This window comes from Sinocyclocheilus grahami, unplaced genomic scaffold (genome assembly GCF_001515645.1).
Source record: "Sinocyclocheilus grahami isolate Dianchi unplaced genomic scaffold, SAMN03320097.WGS_v1.1 scaffold1.1, whole genome shotgun sequence".
Classification (NCBI taxonomy): Eukaryota; Metazoa; Chordata; class Actinopteri; order Cypriniformes; family Cyprinidae; genus Sinocyclocheilus; species Sinocyclocheilus grahami.
In genome coordinates this window covers 4,362,908-4,385,572 of record NW_015505180.1, presented here as the reverse complement: position 1 = coordinate 4,385,572, position 22,665 = coordinate 4,362,908, and the positions used below count along the sequence as shown (strand labels likewise).

Below are 22,665 nucleotides of genomic sequence, written 5' to 3'. Positions count from 1 at the left end.
ACACACACAGTTCTGTTATTCACTACAAATGCACATAATGCACATGCAAATGAATAGAGTATTTACGTATTAAAACAATTAAGATTATAAATACCAACAAAAACACATCAAAAACATGCACAACATATATTGAGCATCCAGATAAAGAACAGGCTGTACACCATGTGGCCAACTGATAACATCTCTAGCAAGAAACGAAGCCCTGCATTGCCTTTAATGTGTCACTGCTGTAGTGAGCTGACTCTCTGACTGATCGCAGGTCTCACGCTGGAAGAAATGCAGCAGAAACAGCTTGTTCTACCTCAGTAGACTGATTTAACAAGTCACATCTGCTCTGGGTCTCTCACAATTCTCAATGTAGCTTCATATAGCTGTTCTGATACACATAGAACACCAGTTAATCATAGCCAATGACTGGATCACTTCACTTAAACACTGAATCACAGTAATGTTTCAAAATACAAAAAGTAAAGCCTTACTGCTATCAGAGACTACTGCTACTGTGCCCTGAATTATTCAGTCTATAGCAGAGGCAACTGAAGAGAAAAGCAATTTTCTGAACACAATATGACTTTTTTATTTAAATTTTTTTTTACTGTATTTGAGACTGTATCAATTTAATCAAAGCAGCCCTGGTGTGTACATGTCACCTATTTTGGGTAACTATTTATAAATCTATTTTTGCACTTTAAGTAGGTTTCTAACTAAGAAATTATATTACAGTTTTGCCACACGTGTGTGTGAGAGAATGAGAAGACCAAAGATGAAGGCTAAACGAAGTATTTCAAAGGAGCCTTCATCATTCTAATTAATGTTACCTACCGACAAAAGTCACTTCGAAAAGCTGATATAGAAAGAGCAAGATGAAGTGAGACACATGGCAGAGAGCATGAGAGAAGAGAGAGTGCGAAAGAGAGGTAGGTGGAGAAAGATCCCCAACCAATTAAAATGTATTAAAATAGAAAAGCAATTTTCTGAACACAATATGACTTTTTTATTTAAATTTTTTTTTACTGTATTTGAGACTGTATCAATTTAATCAAAGCAGCCCTGGTGTGTACATGTCACCTATTTTGGGTAACTATTTATAAATCTATTTTTGCACTTTAAGTAGGTTTCTAACTAAGAAATTATATTACAGTTTTGCCACACGTGTGTGTGAGAGAATGAGAAGACCAAAGATGAAGGCTAAACGAAGTATTTCAAAGGAGCCTTCATCATTCTAATTAATGTTACCTACCGACAAAAGTCACTTCGAAAAGCTGATATAGAAAGAGCAAGATGAAGTGAGACACATGGCAGAGAGCATGAGAGAAGAGAGAGTGCGAAAGAGAGGTAGGTGGAGAAAGAAAGGGGGAGGTGGAGACAGAGAGAGGAGGGGAGGAGAGACAGAAAATGAGAGGGAAAGAGGGGAGGACAGTTCGCCTCTGCAGTGCTGCAAGGACAGTTTGAACATCTCTGGGATGCAGACGGACCGAAGCTCTCAACAATCACACGCTCTTCACCATGACAACCACGCCAATCACTGCACTGGACTGACAGCTGTCAATCAACAGGAGAAGATTATCAGGATCACCTGCCACAGGAGAGATTACAAGCTACAATAAGGGGCCTAAGCGGAGTAATTCCAATTTATGTTTGGTTAGAAGTTGCTATCTAGAGGAAAATTGGCAATTTTTGATACCTCAACTGAATGCCTGCATGCATTCACATGTGTATGCTTTAGGGGGAGCGTGCACGAGGTCGTCTTGCTGTGTATCAGGGTCACGTTCTTGCTGGCTTTCACCCGTCACTGCAGTGCCACAATAAGCTTCATTAGAGCCCGTTTTAGTGGGTAGCTCTGTTTATTTAGCATTTTATCCACGAAAACCATGAGTGAGGGCAAGAAGGAGTTAGAGATGAGGGACAAAGCCATCATGCACCAGCAGAGGAGACTGAAACAGGCCACCCAGTTCATGCACAAGGACTCCGCGGATCTTCTGCCTCTGGATGGGCTGAAGAAGTTGGGAACCTCCAAAGACCTGGTGAGTGGCTCTTTTGTTCAACCATAAAATGGTTGAGGCAGTTATGAATTTACTTATGTAAATACTGTGTGTGAATACGTGAAAGGATGCATGTATGCAGTTTTACATATATATATATATATATATGCAAATCAGTAAACAGTTTCAAATGTTTCTGCATCCCATCACACAATGCTGACATGATTCATTATTTAGCGCTCCAGACAAGGCAGTGAATGTTTCTGACACATCAGTAGATCCGGTATTCAGCTTCCCGTCCATGCTGGTAGATGTGAGTCACACACTTTCACGGTTTATATCATGGTGAGGACCTCCCATTGACTTCTTTTGTACTTGAATCAATATAATTATAATTACTACACTCTTTGGTCACCTGAGAAGAAACATTTATTTATGTGTATTCTAAAAAATAATAAAAAAAATATATGATAAAATATATAATTAGTTACAATATATAATTAAGTAATGTCACACAAGTGGTGTTATGAATGTGATTCAGCTGTAGGCAGGAGGTTGCGAGGAATCACAATTGTTCGTGGCATTGCTTTTATAGACAATTCTTTTTAAACAAAACGTTAACATTGAGTTATTTACATTTATATTATGTCCACTTGAAAAAACAAAGCCGACTGTCGTACATATCAGTGCTCCGTTCCTGAATAAATCACTGTTTCAATTAAATGGAACAGCTGGGTGAATAATTCAATGACTCACTCATTCGGACATTGCTTGTTTCTTTCCTAAATAAATCAGCATTTTTTTAACTAATCAGTTGACTGAGTCAGCAACTGTGCTTGAAATCTCATACTTTCTGAGTAGGTACTACATTTGATAAAGAACTTTCCTCACGACACAAGAAAAAGTATGGTCTATATATTATGAGACGGTGTATTATGAATAAAATCCAGGCGCACTAGATCTGCCATGTTGTCATTGCCATGTGACTACAGCATCATTTGCGTTGCTTCACTGTCATTCACAACTCCTCTTCCGTGGCTTAATGGGATAATAAATCCGGGTATACTTTTCGCCAACTGTTTTATGAATACTATGCATTCAGACAAACTATTTTCACATACTGTTTTCGACTACTCTATAGTACACATATTCAGACGCAGGGAATGATAAAGATGTCACTTATCGCCCACTACTGGTGTAACGATTTACCCTGCAGAAAAAAAACACTGACAATGCCTACTTTTAATGCATATTACTGATTCAGACTGAGGGTTTGAACTACTTGTTATAATTAATAATAAATAATGTTATCTAGACCTTATTACTGATTTTTGTACTCAAAAAAAATTGAGGTTACATAAGCAAGACAAAAAAATAATATATGGCCATGGAGTTGAAATCTCTATAACGGTACGCAAATTAATCCTCTCATGAATTAATCAGAGCTGCTTTTTTTCCACAAGATTTCTCACAGCTTAAGCTCTCTAGCTTTTCCCCACATACTTTGTCATCAACATCAGAAACTTAGACAGAAATATTGGTGGACACACACATAATGGTTTATCTCATGGAAAGATAATTATAATATCTTACCCCTAATCCTAATACTTAAAGGCACTTTTTTCCATGTCGGTCCCTTTATGAAGTCTCAGTGGCACCACAAGGTCCCCACAATGTAGGTTTGTCAATTTTTACTACCTAACAATGGGCCAATAATAAACCAAGAGCAAATGTTCTGTTAAATTACTGATATCCTCTCCCTCATTAAAAGTCATTGAATTGTACTGGTTCTGTCTCTCCGGCATAATAACTGTCCCACTGTCATCTCTAGCCACTACTCTGATTAGATGGCACATACCCAAACTCCCAGAGTGCACTCCAAGAAACCTTCAGAATATCAGTGTGCCGTTGTGCACAGGCACGCATGCGTGTGTTTATATGTGTGTGCCTATGATTAGAGAATGCATTTAAAGGATCTCCGCGCACAGCAGGGAAGAGCTGAAGCTTGTGTGCACAGCTTACGATGTCAGAGTCTCTAAAAAGTGGGAGCTAAAGATAACTGGCTTGTCACAGACAGTGGAATGGTTTGCCTTAAAGCAATTTAAATGCTCAATGTGTCTCAAGGAATATCATATTCTGTTCTGTGTTACTGTCTGTGCAGCTGTTTTTAAAATCACCATCTGGCTTGTGTTACGTCAAACAGCAACAACAACAAAACAATTATCTTTCTCTGTCTCCTGCCTGCTTTGTGAAGCTGTCATAAGCAATTATTCACTGGATTCGATCTTGACGTTTACCAATGGCACAGATATGTCACGCTTGTCCTTCCGTGGCGAGAGGGGCAGACAAATACCTACTGACAGTTAGACAGATGGTACTGTCTTGTTGCACTGTACAGTGGGCTGTGTACCTCTTAAGGGCAAAAGGAAGATTATATCCTGCAGTATGTGTTCAGATGGATGAAGCGGAAGGGTGTGAAATACAGAGAAATTTGGAGAGGTTGAACACCAATTAAATTGGTCGTTATAATTGTATGTATTGCATATGAAAACGTTTCCACAGCATTTCGATAACCACAAGAGTCCAAATCAAGGAGGTCTATATAACTGTAGAAAGCTATTTCATACAAATTGATCTCAATGGCAGTTGCTCAGCAGGCACAGGACCCCATGAGTATATTACTTCCTGTGCCGGCCGAACTGCCATTGAGTCTATTTCAAAGAATCATATCCTATAAAATTATGAATTAAATAATGAAGTGTATCTATATGTGAGGGCAATGATAGTAAAAGTGTTCTCAAGTCCCCCTGGTTTCCTGCTCTTGTTAACTCACGAGTGTCACGTGAAATTGTTCTTGTTATGTAACCGTAGGTTTGTTTCAGCTCTTTGGGCCTTAGACCCTATGCAATCCATTCTTCTCTCTCTGAAAAGGGCACACTCAGATCGGCACTCATGCGCAGGAGATGTGGATGGACTAAAAGAGAGAGAACCCTATCTTCCTTACACTGTTTCCTAATGCACTGAAGAAGTGTGTGCTGTTTATGCTGCCACTATCTGTTGAATTAGTCCAAGGCCGCACATTTCTCACCATTTGAAGAAATCATGTGGGCAGACAATGATTGAATGTGTGTAAAAGAGTTTTAGCACGTGACTCACAGCAAGCCTACATGCCAGTGGTTTCTGCAGAATTTATATTTATTCAATTATTACAGTATATATATATATATATATTGCAATAATTGTAGGAATAAATAAATAATAATAAAAAAAATATATATATATTTATTTATTCCAACAATTATGGCAATATGTATATATTTATATATATAATGTGTATATATGTGTGTGTGTATATATGTATATTTTTTTTTGAACGTTAAGTGTGTATAAGTAATGATACAAAATGACAAAAAACGGACATCGTTGAAACAACAGAGTCAGATGTTGATTCAATAAATGTAACGTAAGTGTTCATCATCAGACTACTTTCTATTGTCCTGCATTAAAGGAATAAGAATTTATATAATTGAAGGGTCACGAAAATTGATGGGAGAATGCTCTTAAAAGATTAGTTTTAAGGAATAGGAAATTTAGCTCATCCTCATGTCATCCAAAATGTAAATGAGTTTGTTTCTTCATCGGATCAACTTAATATAAGTTTAAATATTTTAATGCAACATATTATAGCTTTTTTATTTTATGTTTAGCAGTAAAAAATAAATACAGGCTTTGTGAGATTCACCCATTAATACGATTCTCTCAAAGTAGACTAAACTCAAGAAATGGTACCTGAACAAATCTATCCAGCCCACGCAGGTCATTGCTCAATTAGTGGCAACAATATAAACTTTTGGAACAAAAATGTTGTGAAAGGGACACAATGCAATGCCCCATGACACATGCTACAAACTCCAGTCATTTCAACCTTAATAGCCACTGACCTCTATTTACCCACAATTCAACAGTACACTGATATTGGACATGCTGTTCTAGACCAAACATGCTTTCTGATAATAGAATGATCAGCTCGGTCAGGTCGAGCAAAGATTTTTCTCATACAGACCAGAGACGACAATCGCCCCTGAATTAAAAAACAACACCCAAGACCTACGAATCATGAATCATTCATACGAGCTCTCGCAGCATCCAGAAGTTACAATGGATTTTTAAATAATTATTCTAGTGGGACTGAATAGATTTAGAGGGGAGAGTTGCATGATCATAATCTGTCCATTGCATATCTGACTTTAAAATTACAATTAAGAAGTATATATATATATATATATATATATATATATATATATAAAGATCCAAGTTACACTGAATAAAATACACACAAAAACTGCTCTTGTAAGCATAATGTTTTGTAAATGTATTATGTCACCCTTACATGACTGTTTTACATTGACGGTATAATAAGAGTCATATTATGAAAGGTGGCCATTTCGATGTCTATGACTAGAGATTTTTATTTTTTTTATCTGGTGTGTCAACAACTTTATATAATCTGATGCACAAGGTTACGGAGTCTTTTCAAATCGACAACTATCAGAACCACATAAAAGCATCGCTCTATCAAGGCAACATGACTCAGTGGCTGTAGCTCTCAAAGGAAATAGGGCAAGAGAGATAGAGGAGCATAATGCTATGATCAATCCTGTCAAAATCAACGTGCTCCGCTCTGTGAGTGAACCCAGATAAAGAGTAACATGGGTAATGAAGTTTTATATAAAACCAGACTGAAGCTGTTTGATTTGAATTCAACTTACATGTACACAATGCAAAACTGTTGCCTTAATCAGTGCATTTGTTCTTATTTTTCCAGTAAATTATCTAAGAATACTGCAGTAGTAAGACTTAGGATGCAATTAATAAATAATTACATATTAACACAGACAGATAGATAGATGGATAGAGTTTCTAGAATTAAGAATAAAGCACACCTTTATTTATATATTTATGTTTTAAAAAAGGGAAAATAATAACAAAAAATGTAATAAAATGAAATAAAATAAAAATGGTGTTCACTAGTTTTCCACATTAATTTTTTCAATATAATATAATATATAGCAAATAAAGGTGGACTCTTACAGGTGGCCTTTCCATAATGCTCTTGTCTCAACCCTCTTGTCTTATAAATGAAATAAAATCCTTTAAAAAAATCCGTCTACACTAGTTTTCAACATTATTCTTTTCAATAAAATAACATAAAATCCGTTTATGGCTAATTATAGTATTCAGTGACACTAGTTTTCCACATTCATTTTTTCAGTATAATATAATATATAGCAAATAAAGGTGGACTCTTACAGGTGGCCTTTCCATAATGCTCTTGTCTCAAGCCTCTTGTCTTAACACCTCATTCTCAGATGTAAGGCTGAATCAGAAGAGTCATGAGGTCAAAAGCACTCAAGAGCTTCCATCATTCATCCATCCTCACTTCTCCATTAACCTTCCACTGTTGCAAAATCCCTCCCAACCGCACTGAATATGAATTAGCCAGAGTATTTACACACGTACACCTGCATGGACACACACCTCACTAAAAAGACTGTTGTAATGATGTTCATTACAGTACAATTAATCTGATGGTTACTAGGAGAAAATGAGCTAATGCCACATGCAGATGAGAAACAAACACAGTGGATCGTATTGAGTAGCACTGGGTCTACATGAAATCAATTATTATTGGTAAAAGCATTTTGTAGTCTCTTCCTAAATTAGACAATCAAACTATGGAAGAATAAGTGAAAGCGATTACAGCTGATATTCCTACAGAGACCTACATATTTCATAAGATTACTTTTTCAGTTTGAATTACTGAAAACTTTCAGGAATAAAGCTTCTTTCCAGATGACGCCAGTTTCTTTTTCCACTAGTTTTTAACATTAATATTATCTAAAAAATATATATATATAATTAAATAAAATAAAACGAAAACCTTTTATGGCCAATTATGGTGTTCAGTTACACTAGCTTTCCACATTATTCTTTTCCAATAAAAGACATAAAACATTCTATATCCACTTATGGCCACTGTACTCTACATAATAGTCTTTTCTCAACTGTATTTTCCATTCAGATCTAAAGTGAAAGGCTGCCAGAGATTAATTTAGACTTAACTCTGATGGCTGATGTTGCAGGACGGATGTTTTTTTAGGCTAAAGCAACACAAGTGTTGCGTCATACCCAACCTGAACTGCTGTGTTGTGCTGTGATCAAACCATTGCATCGTTTCATTTTTAGACATGCGTGATCTTACACTGATTATGCTTAACTGCAAGGTAAATGACCTAAAAGGAGTACGTTTTAGGATCAAGGTCATACGGCAAGTTTTAGCACAACCTGAAACTCAGTACACATATTTATTTCGGCCATTATCCAGATTTTACTATGCATGTAAGCAGAGTAAACAAATGTACAGTTGTTCTGGTTGCTTACAGGTCTAACTTCACCTGCGTTCTCATTAAACACAACTTTAATTGAAAGCAGACCAATGCAATGATGCCCTTATGAAACCAACAAACAGCAGAGCAACAGCGCTGACGCTGGCATTTACCTTTCAGCTTTTCTGTTTACCCACACTCTACCAATGGCCATCCGAGTGAGCAGAGAGAAAGTCAAACAGAACTAGTTGTGATTAGTCTGTCTAATTGTAGGACAGAGCAATGCATTTGTTTTCAGGCAATGTAATAAACTCAATTATAACAATCTAATTTACCTGCATTTGGATGTACAGCAGCAATAAAGATATGTAGCATTGACACAGCAAGACACAGCTGGATGTTTTTTTCTCATTTTGTAAGAGGGTGTCAACAGGAACGTAAGGGCTCTTGTGGAGGTCATCTCATTATGCTGGGATAAAATGAGCTTTGCAATGTCATCTCAGCCTTTGACTTTATGTCAAGATGTAGTTTCATGTGACTCAGAATTATTGGAAAAATCACAAAGTGTCTGATCACATGGTATTGGACTTTGTAAGGCTCAATGAACAAGAAAACAGATTGCCGCAACCTCTGTGACTTTATTTGATGACAGAAGATGACAATCTACGAATCTATAAGTCTTGAAGATACATCTATTGAAAAAATGAGTTGCCACAAAGGCTGATCTTATAGCAAAAAGTCAAAAGGTACAAAGCTCTCATTGTGGCGTGGGTTTCTGCTGTCGGCCACATGAACAACTGCACTGTTTTTTTAATCAATATACAAAAGTCTATTATATAAATGCTATTATACGCCATCAAACCCACAGCCACGGATCAATAGTGTTATTGTGAGTGTATATCTGGAGTAAATACTAATACCTAGTGATAATGTTTTAGTGAGCTGACATTTATAGCACGATAGTAGAAAAATGTTGACAAGCACAGGATGAACAATTTGATAAGTCTTTCTGATTAAATGCTCATGTAATTGAATTATGGCAAGTTTTATTTCATTCCATTCTTTTTCATAGACCCTTTTGTATGTGTGTGAGTTGTTATTTTTCTCCGACCACCTAATCAAATAACAAAAAAAAAATGCATATGAATAAGCAACACATCTTACTCTATTATTATTATTGAGCTTTATTCGCCAAGTAAGTGCAAACACACAAGGAATTTGTGTTTTTTTTTTTAGGAGCTCTTGGTACAAACAAATAAACATACATACATACATATATGACATTGAGAACAGAAAGAACATTTAAATAAGTCCAAGGAAAAATGATGGTGGAGTGTTTGAAGCAGGAGAGGACTTCACACAGCTCCAGTGATCTGTTGAAGATAAGTGGGACGATGGATGACAACTGGACAGCACAGGCTTTGAGGCCGGCTGGAGAAACACCGTCTGGGCCTTTGGCTTTCATGATCTTCTGTTTCCTGAAGACTTTACATACATCATCTTCACAGATCTTAAGTGTAGGCTGAGAAGCAGTAGGGGAGAGGGTGTTGATGGCTGTGTTGTGAGATGTGTGTAGGGTGTGAGACCAGGCTTTTCAAACCTGCAGTAAAACTCATTCAAACCGTCAGTTAAAACTTGATTCTCCACAGTGCTGGGGGATGGGGTCTTGTAGCTGGTGATGGCTTTCAGGCCTTTCCACACTAAAGCTCGTTAGATGAAGCGTGCTGTCCGGGATGGCTCCGTTCAACCAGGTTTCCGTGAAGCAAAGCGCAGAGTTTAAAAAGTCCTTGTTTGTGTGGGTGAGGAGTAGAAGTTTGTCTGTTTTATTTGCTAGGGAACGGAGATTCGCCAGATGAATTCTCGGCAGAGGAGTCCTAAAACCGTGCTGTCAGAATTTCACGAGCGCGCGTTTCCCTCATTTGCGTAGCTAGAATCACTTGTATAAGATCACAGTTCCTCCGACTAGAATGTCCAGTAAAACGTCTGAATGCTCAAAAGTCGGCAAAAAGTTATTTGGTGTGCTATTTCTGATGTCTAGGAGTTCATCCCTAGTAAAGCTGATCGGAAAAAAGGTACTCAAAACAGGACAAACAAACAAAAATAGTAAAAGTACCAAGTAGCTAAAAACCGAGGCAGCCATGTGTGGCGCCATCTTCTCCCATCTTCCCATAAACATTTCAAGCAGTAGAATCCTACATTTTTTTCACAATTTTATTAATATTTCATTTAAAATGACAACTTAATGCAATATGTATATTGTGCACATATGCTATTTTATTTTAATACTTATGCCTATTTTAGTACATTTTTAAAATCAATTTAATATTTAATTGAATATTATAGATTATTTATATTGGAGATGATGAGGATGATGATGATGATTAATTTGCCTAATTTAAATAAATAGTTTTATATGACAATCTTTTATTAGTTTTTTAAATTTTATTTATTAATATATGTATTCTTATCTACTTCCATCATCTCAAGCTGAATTTTTGAACAGGATGAGTATGTTTTGAGTTACAAAAGAGCAGCACTCCATTGTAGCAGATGAAAGCATGGGATAGAAAAGGAAGGAAAGATCTCGGTTTCTCTGTGTCTTTTCAGCTTCCCCTTTGAGAATATCTGAGTGGTCCTTTCAAGAGGTCCTGATAATTGTATTATTAGAGAGGCAGAGAAAGTTTAAAAGCAGATCAAATCGCAGTCTGGTGTCCTCGGGTCGCTCTGCTGTTGAAATGACAGCTGTAGTCTAACTAAGTTACAGGTATAAGCAATCGCATAGACAGTAACACAGCACTTCTACAGCTGCACAGATTGCTAATATTCACTTATCTGTCATAAACAACAAGGATTTGTCTCTCAAATAAATCTGAGATATTATGCTATCTAGAAATAAAGCAGAATAATAGAATCACAAGGCCAAAAAAAATTTTTAATAAGGGTATCAGTTTTGCTTCTCCCCATCAAGTTAATCAGGAACCCAGAAAGCTGTACTTTGATGTATTTTGAGAGGTTTACTTTTAGTGTTATACTGGTATTTATAAAATATGTCTGTCAAAGAAGACTTGAATTGCAGCAATTTGTTAAAGTTGCACATTTGCTCTAGGAAGGTTGACTTTCCACTTTAGGAAACATGCTAGAAGTTAACGATGTCTTTCGGGAATGAACAATGTTCATGGCCAAATCAGACACACAGATTTCAGCAGTAGGCCTAATTAAAGTGATGGGCGCCGTCATCATTGGTAATGGAGTTAACTTCAGCACTCAATGACTCTCTGTCTATGTCACTTGTTTACTGTCCAACTCTGCAATGATGAAAAACTGACTTATAAAACATGAACCTGTTTTATTTCCCACAGGCCTTCAAACTGCAGCAATGTAAAAAAGGAAAAACAATTACCATGTATTTTCAAAGTGCTCAGCTGAATAATATTCTACAAAATTGCTCCACTGGTACTTACTTATGATGCCTGAGTATCCTATTGATCAAAATTACTTTCTTATAAATTAGAAATTATTTTCCCCAGTAGTTTGACTGACAGGAAAAATAAATAAAATAAAATAAAATAAAATAAAAAGCATGGGTTGTTGACACAAGACAATAATTGTATTTAATATTTAACTTAATATTAAAACCTAATGTAATATTTATATTGTGCATATTTTATATTTAATGTAATACTTTAATACTAATATATTATTTAATATTGTACATATATTTTAATTTAATATTTAATTTAATATTAAAACTTAATTTATTATTTATATTGTACATATTTTAAAGTTTAATCTAATATTGTACATATTTTAGTTTCATTTAATATTTAATTTAATAATACAATTTTACATTTTAATTTAATACTTACTTTACTAATATTTAATTTAATATTAACATTGTATATAATATTTTATATTTGAATTTAATGTAATATTTCACATTTGTTTTGCCTAATGTAATTTAAAATTGTATATGATATTTTATTATTATTGATGCATTCTTTAAAAAAAATATTTTTAATAATTAGATTTTTTTATGGAATTTAATTTAATCAATATTTGACACAAAAATGGATTGAATGCAAAAAAAATTTAAATTATTGAAATACATCAAATATTGACTGTCAAATATTGAGTGCAAAAAAAAACAGATTAACATTACTTTTTGTTTAATTTTAAGTCTAGTGCATTGCATTGGGGGATACAGTATTTGTCAAATGTAGCAGAACATCCAGGTTCTCCAAGTGTACAGAAAATCTGCATACTCTCAAAAACATGCAAACTGCAGTATTTTAGTAGTATGCAATGTCAAACCCAGCCTAAAATGACTAACACATTACTAACATAATTTCCTATTCCTGTATGCCTAATACAGCAACCCCATAGCATCGTTCAGCGCCGTCTCCTGGAGGGCAACATTCCACGTTTGCGTGGAGAGGCCCGGGACGTCCCATCTCATATTCGCTCACCTCTGGCAGACAGCAAAGAGGGTGGAGAGCCGGAGGAGAGGAGCGAGAGCACAGTGGATGACTCCACGGAGGAGAGGGAGTCTCCGGAGGAGAGCGAGAAGAGCCTGAGGTCTGATGAGGATGAGGATGATGAAGACGAAGGGGACAGCAGCGATGCAGGTGGAAAGACAGAGCCCAAACAGAAAAATAAAATGGAAGACGAGACAAAGAAAGGTCTCAAAGAGGGCGAGAGAGCATCCACCCTTTCAGCTCTAGTGGTCCAGTGTAAAGTAAGCATTCACACTGATGAGCTGAGCTCTTTTCAGCCTTTTTCAGCTGTCTGTGTCCATAATAGAAGCGATAACAGTGTGTCATAATGACAAAGCGCGAGCTCTGGCTCCGTATGACTCATGGTTTAATATTCCTTGCAGCTGACTGTTCTCGACGGTCGGGTTTGAGAGGGTATTAGAGGTCCAGTATGCATCTAAAAAGCCCAAATCAGTGATGCACCTCATGCCGAGTTTACAATACAGATGATGTAACTGGGGTGCTAGTGACTCATTGTATGGTGATATAACAACTTTAACACAAGGACAGAAGGAACTAAATAATACCCAAAATGAGATATTATTATAAGACATAATTTTGGGTCATATCTTGTACCATTCAAAAGTCCAGGGTCGATTAGATTTTTAAATGTTTTTGAAAGAAGCATTTATTGAATCAAAAATGCAATAAAACCGTAATATTGTGAAATTGTATTACAATTTAAAAATAACTGTGTTCTATTTTAATATATTTCAGTGTCTTCAGTGCCACATATTCCTTCAGAAATCATTCTAATATGTTGATTTGCTGCTTACAAAAAAAAACACAAACATTTTTTTTTTTTTTTATCAAAGTTGAAAACAATTGTGCTGCTTAATATTTCTATGGAAGCCACAATATATTTTTTTCAGGTTTATTTGATGAATAGGAAGTTCAAAAGAACAACATTTATTAAACACAAGACCAGAGTACTGAACTCAAATTAGACAATCACGAAAATATATTACCTTAGCTTGTCCAGCTCACAGCAAGGTAATAATGAAGGCAAAATGCATAGTTAGCAGAGTTTAATTTGTGTACGGTATTCTACATTTATTATGTGAGAAGAAAGAGACCATAAAGAAATACAAGAGACATGAAACTAGCACAACTACAAAGGAACGCTATTGCCGGAAACAATTATACAAAAAACATTTGGCCATAATGAAGTAAAAGTTGTGCAATAAGACCCAGATTTAAGTTAAATGAATGAAAATTGTCATCTGAGTTTCAGATGAACTGAATGTTCTGGAATACACAAGCAGTCGTATTATCATAGGTGAACTGAAAGACGGAAAGAAACCATCAGCATCTAATTAAAGCTTCGGTAATGAAGAGCCAGATAAGTGGGGCAGCGTTTTATGTAGCAAATCCACCATAGTGGTTCATGCCTCCTCTTCTGGAAAGATAAGTTTCACTTTGAAGTCATGCACGATTTTGGCTCCACGCAGACTTGCCATCATTATAAGTATCACACACGCACCAGTGCACCCACATACACAGACATTTAATAGCAGCAATCAAATAAAGACATAACACAACTCACAAAGGGAGTATCTCACCGAGTTCAACTGTTTTTATAGCATCCATTTGGAGTTTTGCTCCATTTCGCATTTTTAATTCATTTTTATTCTTCAATTTAAATGAGAAAAAAAATCTAAGAAACTAATGTCTTCACTTAAAGGAATAGCTCACGCAAAAGTGAATATTTGCTGAAAATGTACTCAAACTCTTTTACATCTCGGATGGAATGAGCTTGTTTCATCATTGGAACAGATCTGGATAAATGTAGTATTGCATCACTTGTTCATCAACGGATGCTCTGCAGTGAATGGGTGCCGTCAGAATGAGAGTCCAAACAGCTGATAAAAACGTCTCAGTAATCCACACGACTCCAGTCCATCAATGAATGTCTTGTGAAGCGAAAAGCTGCATGTTTATCAGAAATAAATCCATCATTAAAATGTTTTAACTTTTAAACTATTGCTTCTGGTCAAAGTACTAGCCCATAATCCATAATAATGCTTCCTCCCGTGAAAAATTCCATCCTGTGTTGTCCTCTCACATCAAAATCCACTGACATATTTGTTTAGAACTGTTTTCTAGAGACTGTGTGATGGTGCTTGATCTGTGCATATTTCTCTCCTGATTCAGACGAGATGACTTTTTCACTGGAGAAAGCAATATTATAGATAGAGGATTCATATATTAGCTGGAATGATGGATTTGTTTCTTACAAACACACTGCTTTTCATTTCACAACACATTCATTGATGGGCTGGAGTCGTGTGATTTACTTGTGGATTATTGTGATGTTTTTATCAGATGTTGGACTCTGACGGCACCCACTCATAGCAGATGATCTATTGGTGAGCAAGTCATGTAATGCTAAATTTCTCCAAATCTGTTCCAATGAAGAAACAAACTCCTTTAATTTTAATCTTACATGATGTCACCTCAATGTGTTTATGTGGACGTGTTTAATTCAGGGTTTCTTGCACTGCAACAAAAGCACTTTCAACACAGCACTAGAAACCTAGCAGAGGAAGGAACAAGTGTGAAACAATCTAAGGAAACCTGCGTGTCTGTGCAAGTGTTTGTGAAACCTGCTAGCTGGGACGGAACAATGTGTGAGATGGGCTTAACTGCCCCCCATGTTTGCACGCTCTGGTGCGTCCCACCCTTTATGTGGTAGGAAAGTTGCGGGGGTGACGGCTCACCTTGAGTGACAGGAAACTCAAAGATGTTGCAAAAAAGCTCTCATCCACTTATTTATCTTTAACGGTAGAACAGTGCTGACACAGACCTCATCCCTCACTCATTAAATGTGTAGTTAGAAAACAGGCAAAGAGCAAAACCAAAGCTTGACAACGCTTTAGCTGTGTGTAGGTGGAGCCACAAACGGGTTCCAAATCCCTCAAAATATCTCAGCTGAGGCTTCCCCTCAAGCTCCCACGACACTAATTAACTAAATAATAATACTAATATTTTTATTATTATTGTTGTTGCTATTATTATTATTATTATAAGTATTATATATTAAACTTATTCAATACATAGTATTATTATTATTATTATTATTATTACACAACTCTCTGAAATACTTCATTCCAGATCCAGATCACATATTTTTGTTAATGGCCATATTTATCAAGGGCACATTTACTTGAAAGGATGTCATTATTATTACAATTATTAAATATTAAGTTAAATTATACATAGTTATATGTACAATTAAGATTGTAACAGCACTGACAACTTTAGGTGCTTTTAATAAAATTATATTTCCACTACAACTTAAATATACAAACCTGTACAAAAATACAAATACTTATGCAAACATATATCTAGGGAAAGAATTAAACTAAAAAAAGAATGTTTAAACATAATGTGCATACGTGCAAACACAAAAAGTCTAAATGAAACGTAGTTTTTTTTTCTCCCTGATCTGTTAAGAAAACGGCTATTATTATTATTATTATTATTATTATTACAACGCTCTCTAAAATACTTCAGAGAATGAAATGTTTTTGTTAATGGCCATAATTGCTGTACAAAATTAAGTACAAATGCCATTATTATTACATTTATTAATTATTAAATTAAACTGTGTATATTTTTTTTTATAGGGAATTATGATTGTAACAGTGTTGACACAACTTTTCATTTTTAATAAATTCTATTTCCACTACAATACAAAATATAAAAACTTTATAAAAGTGAATAAAACGTTTGTCTATTTTTCCCCCAAACAAAATGTGCATTTTTGCTCATAGGAAGTAAGAAAAGCCGAAATAAAAAAACAAAAACCACCATTTAATTCTTTATTCTAATTTTTTGCTGATCTACTGAGAAAAATGGCACAAGTAACACATATTAATAGCTGGAGTCAGTATTCACTGCTGTGACTTGTTTACACAAATGTTAATGTGGTATGAGCCAAAACATGCAGGATCCATCAGAAGACAAGCGGATGGCTAATGAGTTAAAATATCCACTGATTCTGTTAATACCGAACAAATTATTTACACAGAAATGTCAAACAAGCAGCATGAACAGGCACTTAGAGCTTCCAAAGAGCAAATGCTGCAAAAGCACAGGGTCATTATTCATCGGTCTAGCTCTGAATTCTGCAAGCACTGATGGAATTTCAGGTGAAAGGACAGACTGAGAATAAACCGACTCACTGAAGCGAAACGTCAGGAGTACCTTTGATAGTGACGGTCCATTATTAACCAGAGCTATTATCCTCAGACGGTATTAAACTATCAATCCTGATACTGTCAGACGGTGCAAAAACAAAACCTGGCATTGCCTATTTAAAAGAACAAAAGCTAATGCTGTGCTGTGCTTCAACATAATGTAGTGTCTCAACTTGGCATCTGTGTGAAACTAGCTGGCAGACTAAGCTATGTTGTTAGACTCTGACTGATAATGTGTTTTGCTATTTAAAATTCCTGTCACATGAATATATATTTTATCAGGGAATATATATTTTATCGGGGAAAGACCAAATGTTTATTTTGCAGTGCGATGATGCAGAGGTGATGTTATCCATAAACACAGGGTGCCAACACAACCACATCTCTAAAACATGCTGCAGACGACTTAGGTAAGTGTATTCTACACACACACACACACACACACACACACACACACACACACACACACACACACACACACACACACACACACACACACACACACACACACACACACACACACACACACACACACACACAGAGTTTGCTGATAAATTGTGGTATTTTTGATGTTTTGCAGTGAAAACCCATGCACCAATCATTATCAATTTATGTAATTTTATTAGTGAAACTGAGCGTCCAGTTTCCTGTAAATATTTTTTTTATCCATAATTACTGAAATCAACTGAACAAACAGACACATTTTTTTTCAAATGAATTTTTATTTAATTAAAAAGTCTCTTATGTTCACCGTGGGTGCATTTATTTGATGAAAAATGCAGTAAAAACAGTAATATTGGGAAATATTTTTACAATTTAAAATAACTGTTTTATATTGGAATATATTATAAAATGTAATTTATTCCTTTGATGGCAAAGCTGAATTTTCAGCATCCATTACTCCTGTATTCAATGTCACATAATCCTTCAGAAATCATTCTTATATGCTGATTTGTTCATCAAGAAACATTTATTATTATTATTATTTGTAATTTTATTTATTTCAGGTTAATGCTGATCTTTTGACATTTCTAGAATCCAGAATGCGGAAAGAAATGTATCACAAAAATATGAAACAAAAAATGACAATATTTCCTAAGTGCTTGTATTGTCTGCAGATTGAAAACCAACCTTGAAGACAAACCTCATGACAAGCTGCCACTCAGTGATTCGACAGTGGAGACTGTGAAGTCCCTGCACCTGCAGCTGGGCAGAGAAAGAGTGCAATGCACTGCCCAGGTCATAGGTCAGACTTCAAAGTTTCTCCAGTCACTTCTGAAAATGCACTGCCTATTGCTTTTTAAAACGCTGTCCAAGAAAACATATACGATTACCCCATGTTTCATAGATTTCATTTGAATAGAGAAGAGCTGAGAGACATCCAGGACATTCTCCTAAGTGTTTGGTACTCTCAGAACTGGTTCCAACCAGTCATGTCTAAATATAAGTTTAATGCAACAGAAAAGTCTTATGAGAGTGCAATAGTCATAGTCATATACATTTCTTCAACTTGTAAATTCAGCATTCAGACTGAGCCATTGACCTTTTCCAATTCAGACAGCAGTCTGGGAAAGCTCAGACAAAGAGACGTGGGCAACACAGAGGAATTTCATAACAGACGAGTACATGACCTGGGCACAGTGCCGGCCGTGTCTTCTGCATGCATTGCATACAGATATATTATAAAGCTACTAATGGCACCAGTTTTAATCAAGCCTCCTCATGTGCTCTACTAATTAGAGAAAGAATAAAATGATGCCTAAAGGGGATACACTTTCTCTCTTTGTCTCCCACATTTTGAGTCTCATCTCTTGTCTGTTCACAGAGGACGCCACATTTGAGGTGTGTCTGGGTCTACAGACTCTGCTGGAACTCAAAGTAAGCCCTACATTTGTTTAACCTCATTTTCAGAGTCTTGTAATGTATGGTTTCTAACCCACTAGTCTTTGGCTTTCGAAAGTTTTGCATTTTCAGTTTGAGATTAAAATGCATGAAGTCTTTTTTGAAAACTGCTGCTGCAGATCATGCTGGTCATCTAGATCAAATGTTTTTAAACTTTTTAATGCCACTTACCCCAAATATGATGATTTCCTTGCGTATATTTTTATAAATATTTATATATATTTGATTAATGTCATTTTAACCTTTTTACCAGTCTTTAGCAGAATGACAATGACAAATTCTGTATCCCCCCCATATTTTGTTATTATTAATTAATAATAATAAATAATGTTTTTAATCATTTTGACACTATTTTTTTCAACCTTTTCCTTTACCCCCATTCTGAAAACCCCTGATCTAGATCACATCTTCATACGTATAAATGAGACTTAATAAATGCAAATTACAATCTTATATTCATAGTTTAATTGTAAAACTTATAATCATACTTTAATTGCCAGTCTCAAAGATATTTACATGTATTTACATAATTTAGCAAAAGGGACTTTTTTAATCAAAAGTGACTTGTATGATTTTGATCATGATCAAAAGTGACTTGAAATGCTATCAGTTTTATCAGTAAATCATAGCGGAAGTGATTACAGATATAACATGAAGTAAATTTAATTATGAAATAGCGTATATTTTTATAAATATTTATATATATTTGATTAATGTCATTTTAACCTTTTTACCAGTCTTTAGCAGAATGACAATGACAAATTCTGTATCCCCCCCATATTTTGTTATTATTAATTAATAATAATAAATAATGTTTTTAATCATTTTGACACTATTTTTTTCAACCTTTTCCTTTACCCCCATTCTGAAAACCCCTGATCTAGATCACATCTTCATACGTATAAATGAGACTTAATAAATGCAAATTACAATCTTATATTCATAGTTTAATTGTAAAACTTATAATCATACTTTAATTGCCAGTCTCAAAGATATTTACATGTATTTACATAATTTAGCAAAAGTGACTTTTTTAATCAAAAGTGACTTGTATGATTTTGATCATGATCAAAAGTGACTTGAAATGCTATCAGTTTTATCAGTAAATCATAGCTGAAGTGATTACAGATATAACATGAAGTAAATTTAATTATGAAATAGTAGAGAAGCAAGCAGCAAAGCAGTTCTGAGGCTATGTTAGGTTCTGACACTAAGTAGGAGTACATGATGGGGGAGTTCTTTTTTGAGCATATATCTAAATATTGAATCAGCTCTGAATATGGTTTGAGATTTTCAAATGCCAGGGGGGAAAAAATTCCCCTTTGAGGTTTACACGAGTTATGAGAAGGAAGCTAAACACTATTAAAAGAACAGAAGATCCCTTTTAAAGTACGATAGAGTGAGCTAAAAAAAAGGGGACAAGAGAGAGAAAGCTTGAGAATGAAAGTGCGAGTATGCAAATTACTATTCTTGTAAGAAGAAAAGATAATGTATGCAAGGAGAAGGATCCATGAAGCCAGCGCAGGCCTATGTGCAGACAATAAACTGCAGAATAAAGCATTTCAGCCACTTTGTTCACCTGAAATATATAAATACTCCTCAGACTGTTACAGTAGCAAAACAACAACCTCAAACATGTTCACCAATTTTGCTCTACAAAGGCACAATACAGTAATTACACTTTGTCAGACCTAAGCTGTGACCGAAACCAGGTCTTCAGACTATGATCAGATTCAGAGAAGACAGACTGTGAAAAACGTTATCAAATAAATCAAAGTTTAATATAAAAAGGCCACTTTTCTTAGTTCCAGTGTTGCTGTCGTTACTGCATCTTGAAATGTCCTTGCTCATAATTCTTATCAAATAAAAGTAATTTAAAACAAAGTTCAACAAGAAAATCTTTGTTTATACGTTTACAATAGTTTTAAAATCTTGAAAGACTGCAGCTTGAAATTTATACACGCCAGACAGACAAAGAGAGACAGAGAGAGAGATTTGCATGGTTGCTAGGCAGTTGCGTGGGTGTTCTAACTGGGTGATTGTTACTAAGATGCTGGTTGTTAGGGTATATCTAAGTGGCTGCTAAGGTGTCATGATTGGTTGCTAGGGCAGAGACAGATAGATAGACATTTAGGCAAAGTGACAGATTGCATGACAGTATTATTGATAGATAGAACGATAGATAGAACAACATACAGATAGAATGACAGACAGACAGAATAACTATAGCATAATACACTAGATGTGATGCAGTGATCTGCTCTCTATTCCAGTGCTGTGTGGACCTGAACTCCAGAGTGCTCCGGCTCCACAGCACAGAGCAGGAGCTTCCCTTCCTGGATCCACCTGCCTGCAGCCAGTGCCATCACCATGACAGCAACAAAAACATGTGACCTCGGACCTACGTGCCCAACAGCTGCCATGACCGTACCCAAGTAATCAGAGAGGAAGTTGACAGAAGGATGCCTGCATCTGGACTGTAGTGTTCCCTTGTGCCAGATCAACATAGACAGGCCTCTCCTCTCTCATCTTTCCTTCTTTGTTCTTCGTTGTTTGTTTTTGTGCTATTACAGAAATCTGCCAATTATGATTTTTCATTATTATTTGCTGTGCTAAACTAGTTTTGATTAAATGTAATAAAGCTCAGGAGGAGGAAGATTGTGTTCTGACATTTTAAAACTGCCTTCATCGAAATGAAAAATGGGGTGCACAGCTAATCCTTAAGAAATTGAACTGCTTGAAGATTGATGAGTAATATTCTCTAACTTGTGATTTTAATTACAATCAAAGTAAATTATATTCTTATACATTAATGTAACAGAGAGTCTCCTACACAATCACCAAAACTGATTTTATACTTTTAAATGTAAAAAAAAAAAAAATCAGCAAGTTTCTTCTGCAAAACCTCAAATTTACCTAGAAATCTCTCGTCAGAAACTGCCTTTTACTAACGAAGACTGTGTTTTCAAACCTCATTTCCCTTTAGAAAGCCAACTCTGCCCTTAGATGATAAGAAGGACTTCAGCCAGCCCAATCAAATGTTAATTGAGCCCTTGGGCTGCAATCTCACTCAATGACCCCCAAACCAAGCAAAACACTTCATCTGCATGATTTTATAGACTTCCCCCTAGTATTTTTCTGTTTTTGGTGTGTAGGACTGAGTAAATGCAATGATTGTCACCTGCAAGAAACACTATTAAAAGAACAGAAGATCCCTTTTAAAGTATGATAGAGTGAGCTAAAAAAAAGGGGACAAGAGAGAGAAAGCTTGAGAATGAAAGTGCGAGTATGCAAATTACTATTCTTGTAAGAAGAAAAGATAATGTATGCAAGGAGAAGGATCCATGAAGCCAGCGCAGGCCTATGTGCAGACAATAAACTGCAGAATAAAGCATTTCAGCCACTTTGTTCACCTGAAATATATAAATACTCCTCAGACTGTTACAGTAGCAAAACAACAACCTCAAACATGTTCACCAATTTTGCTCTACAAAGGCACAATACAGTAATTACACTTTGTCAGACCTAAGCTGTGACCGAAACCAGGTCTTCAGACTATGATCAGATTCAGAGAAGACAGACTGTGAAAAACGTTATCAAATAAATCAATGTCCAGTGTTGCTGTCGTTACTGCATCTTGAAATGTCCTTGCTCATAATTC

General features: G+C 35.6%; 1 protein-coding gene across 1 annotated transcript; it reads left to right on the top strand.

Annotated features, from left to right (window-relative positions):
* Positions 1–1,395: 1,395 nt before the first annotated feature.
* LOC107588270 (nuclear receptor-interacting protein 2-like) lies at positions 1,396–21,615 on the top strand. Its single transcript, XM_016276337.1, has 6 exons — positions 1,396–2,024; positions 12,741–13,103; positions 17,430–17,512; positions 18,221–18,348; positions 18,928–18,980; positions 21,278–21,615. Exons 1-6 carry the CDS (start codon positions 1,872–1,874, stop codon positions 21,395–21,397), a joined length of 900 nt encoding a protein of 299 aa, XP_016131823.1. The 5' UTR covers positions 1,396–1,871; the 3' UTR covers positions 21,398–21,615.
* Positions 21,616–22,665: the final 1,050 nt, after the last annotated feature.

Bases quoted from the DNA above. Each gene is read 5' to 3' on its own strand.
- LOC107588270 (XM_016276337.1), top strand. From the start codon at position 1,872: ATGAGTGAGGGCAAGAAGGAGTTAGAGATGAGGGACAAAGCCATCATG. The intron at 2,025-12,740 runs GTGAGTGGCTCT...TGCCTAATACAG, and splicing joins TGGGAACCTCCAAAGACCTG to CAACCCCATAGCATCGTTCA. The intron at 13,104-17,429 runs GTAAGCATTCAC...TTTATTTTGCAG, and splicing joins CTCTAGTGGTCCAGTGTAAA to TGCGATGATGCAGAGGTGAT.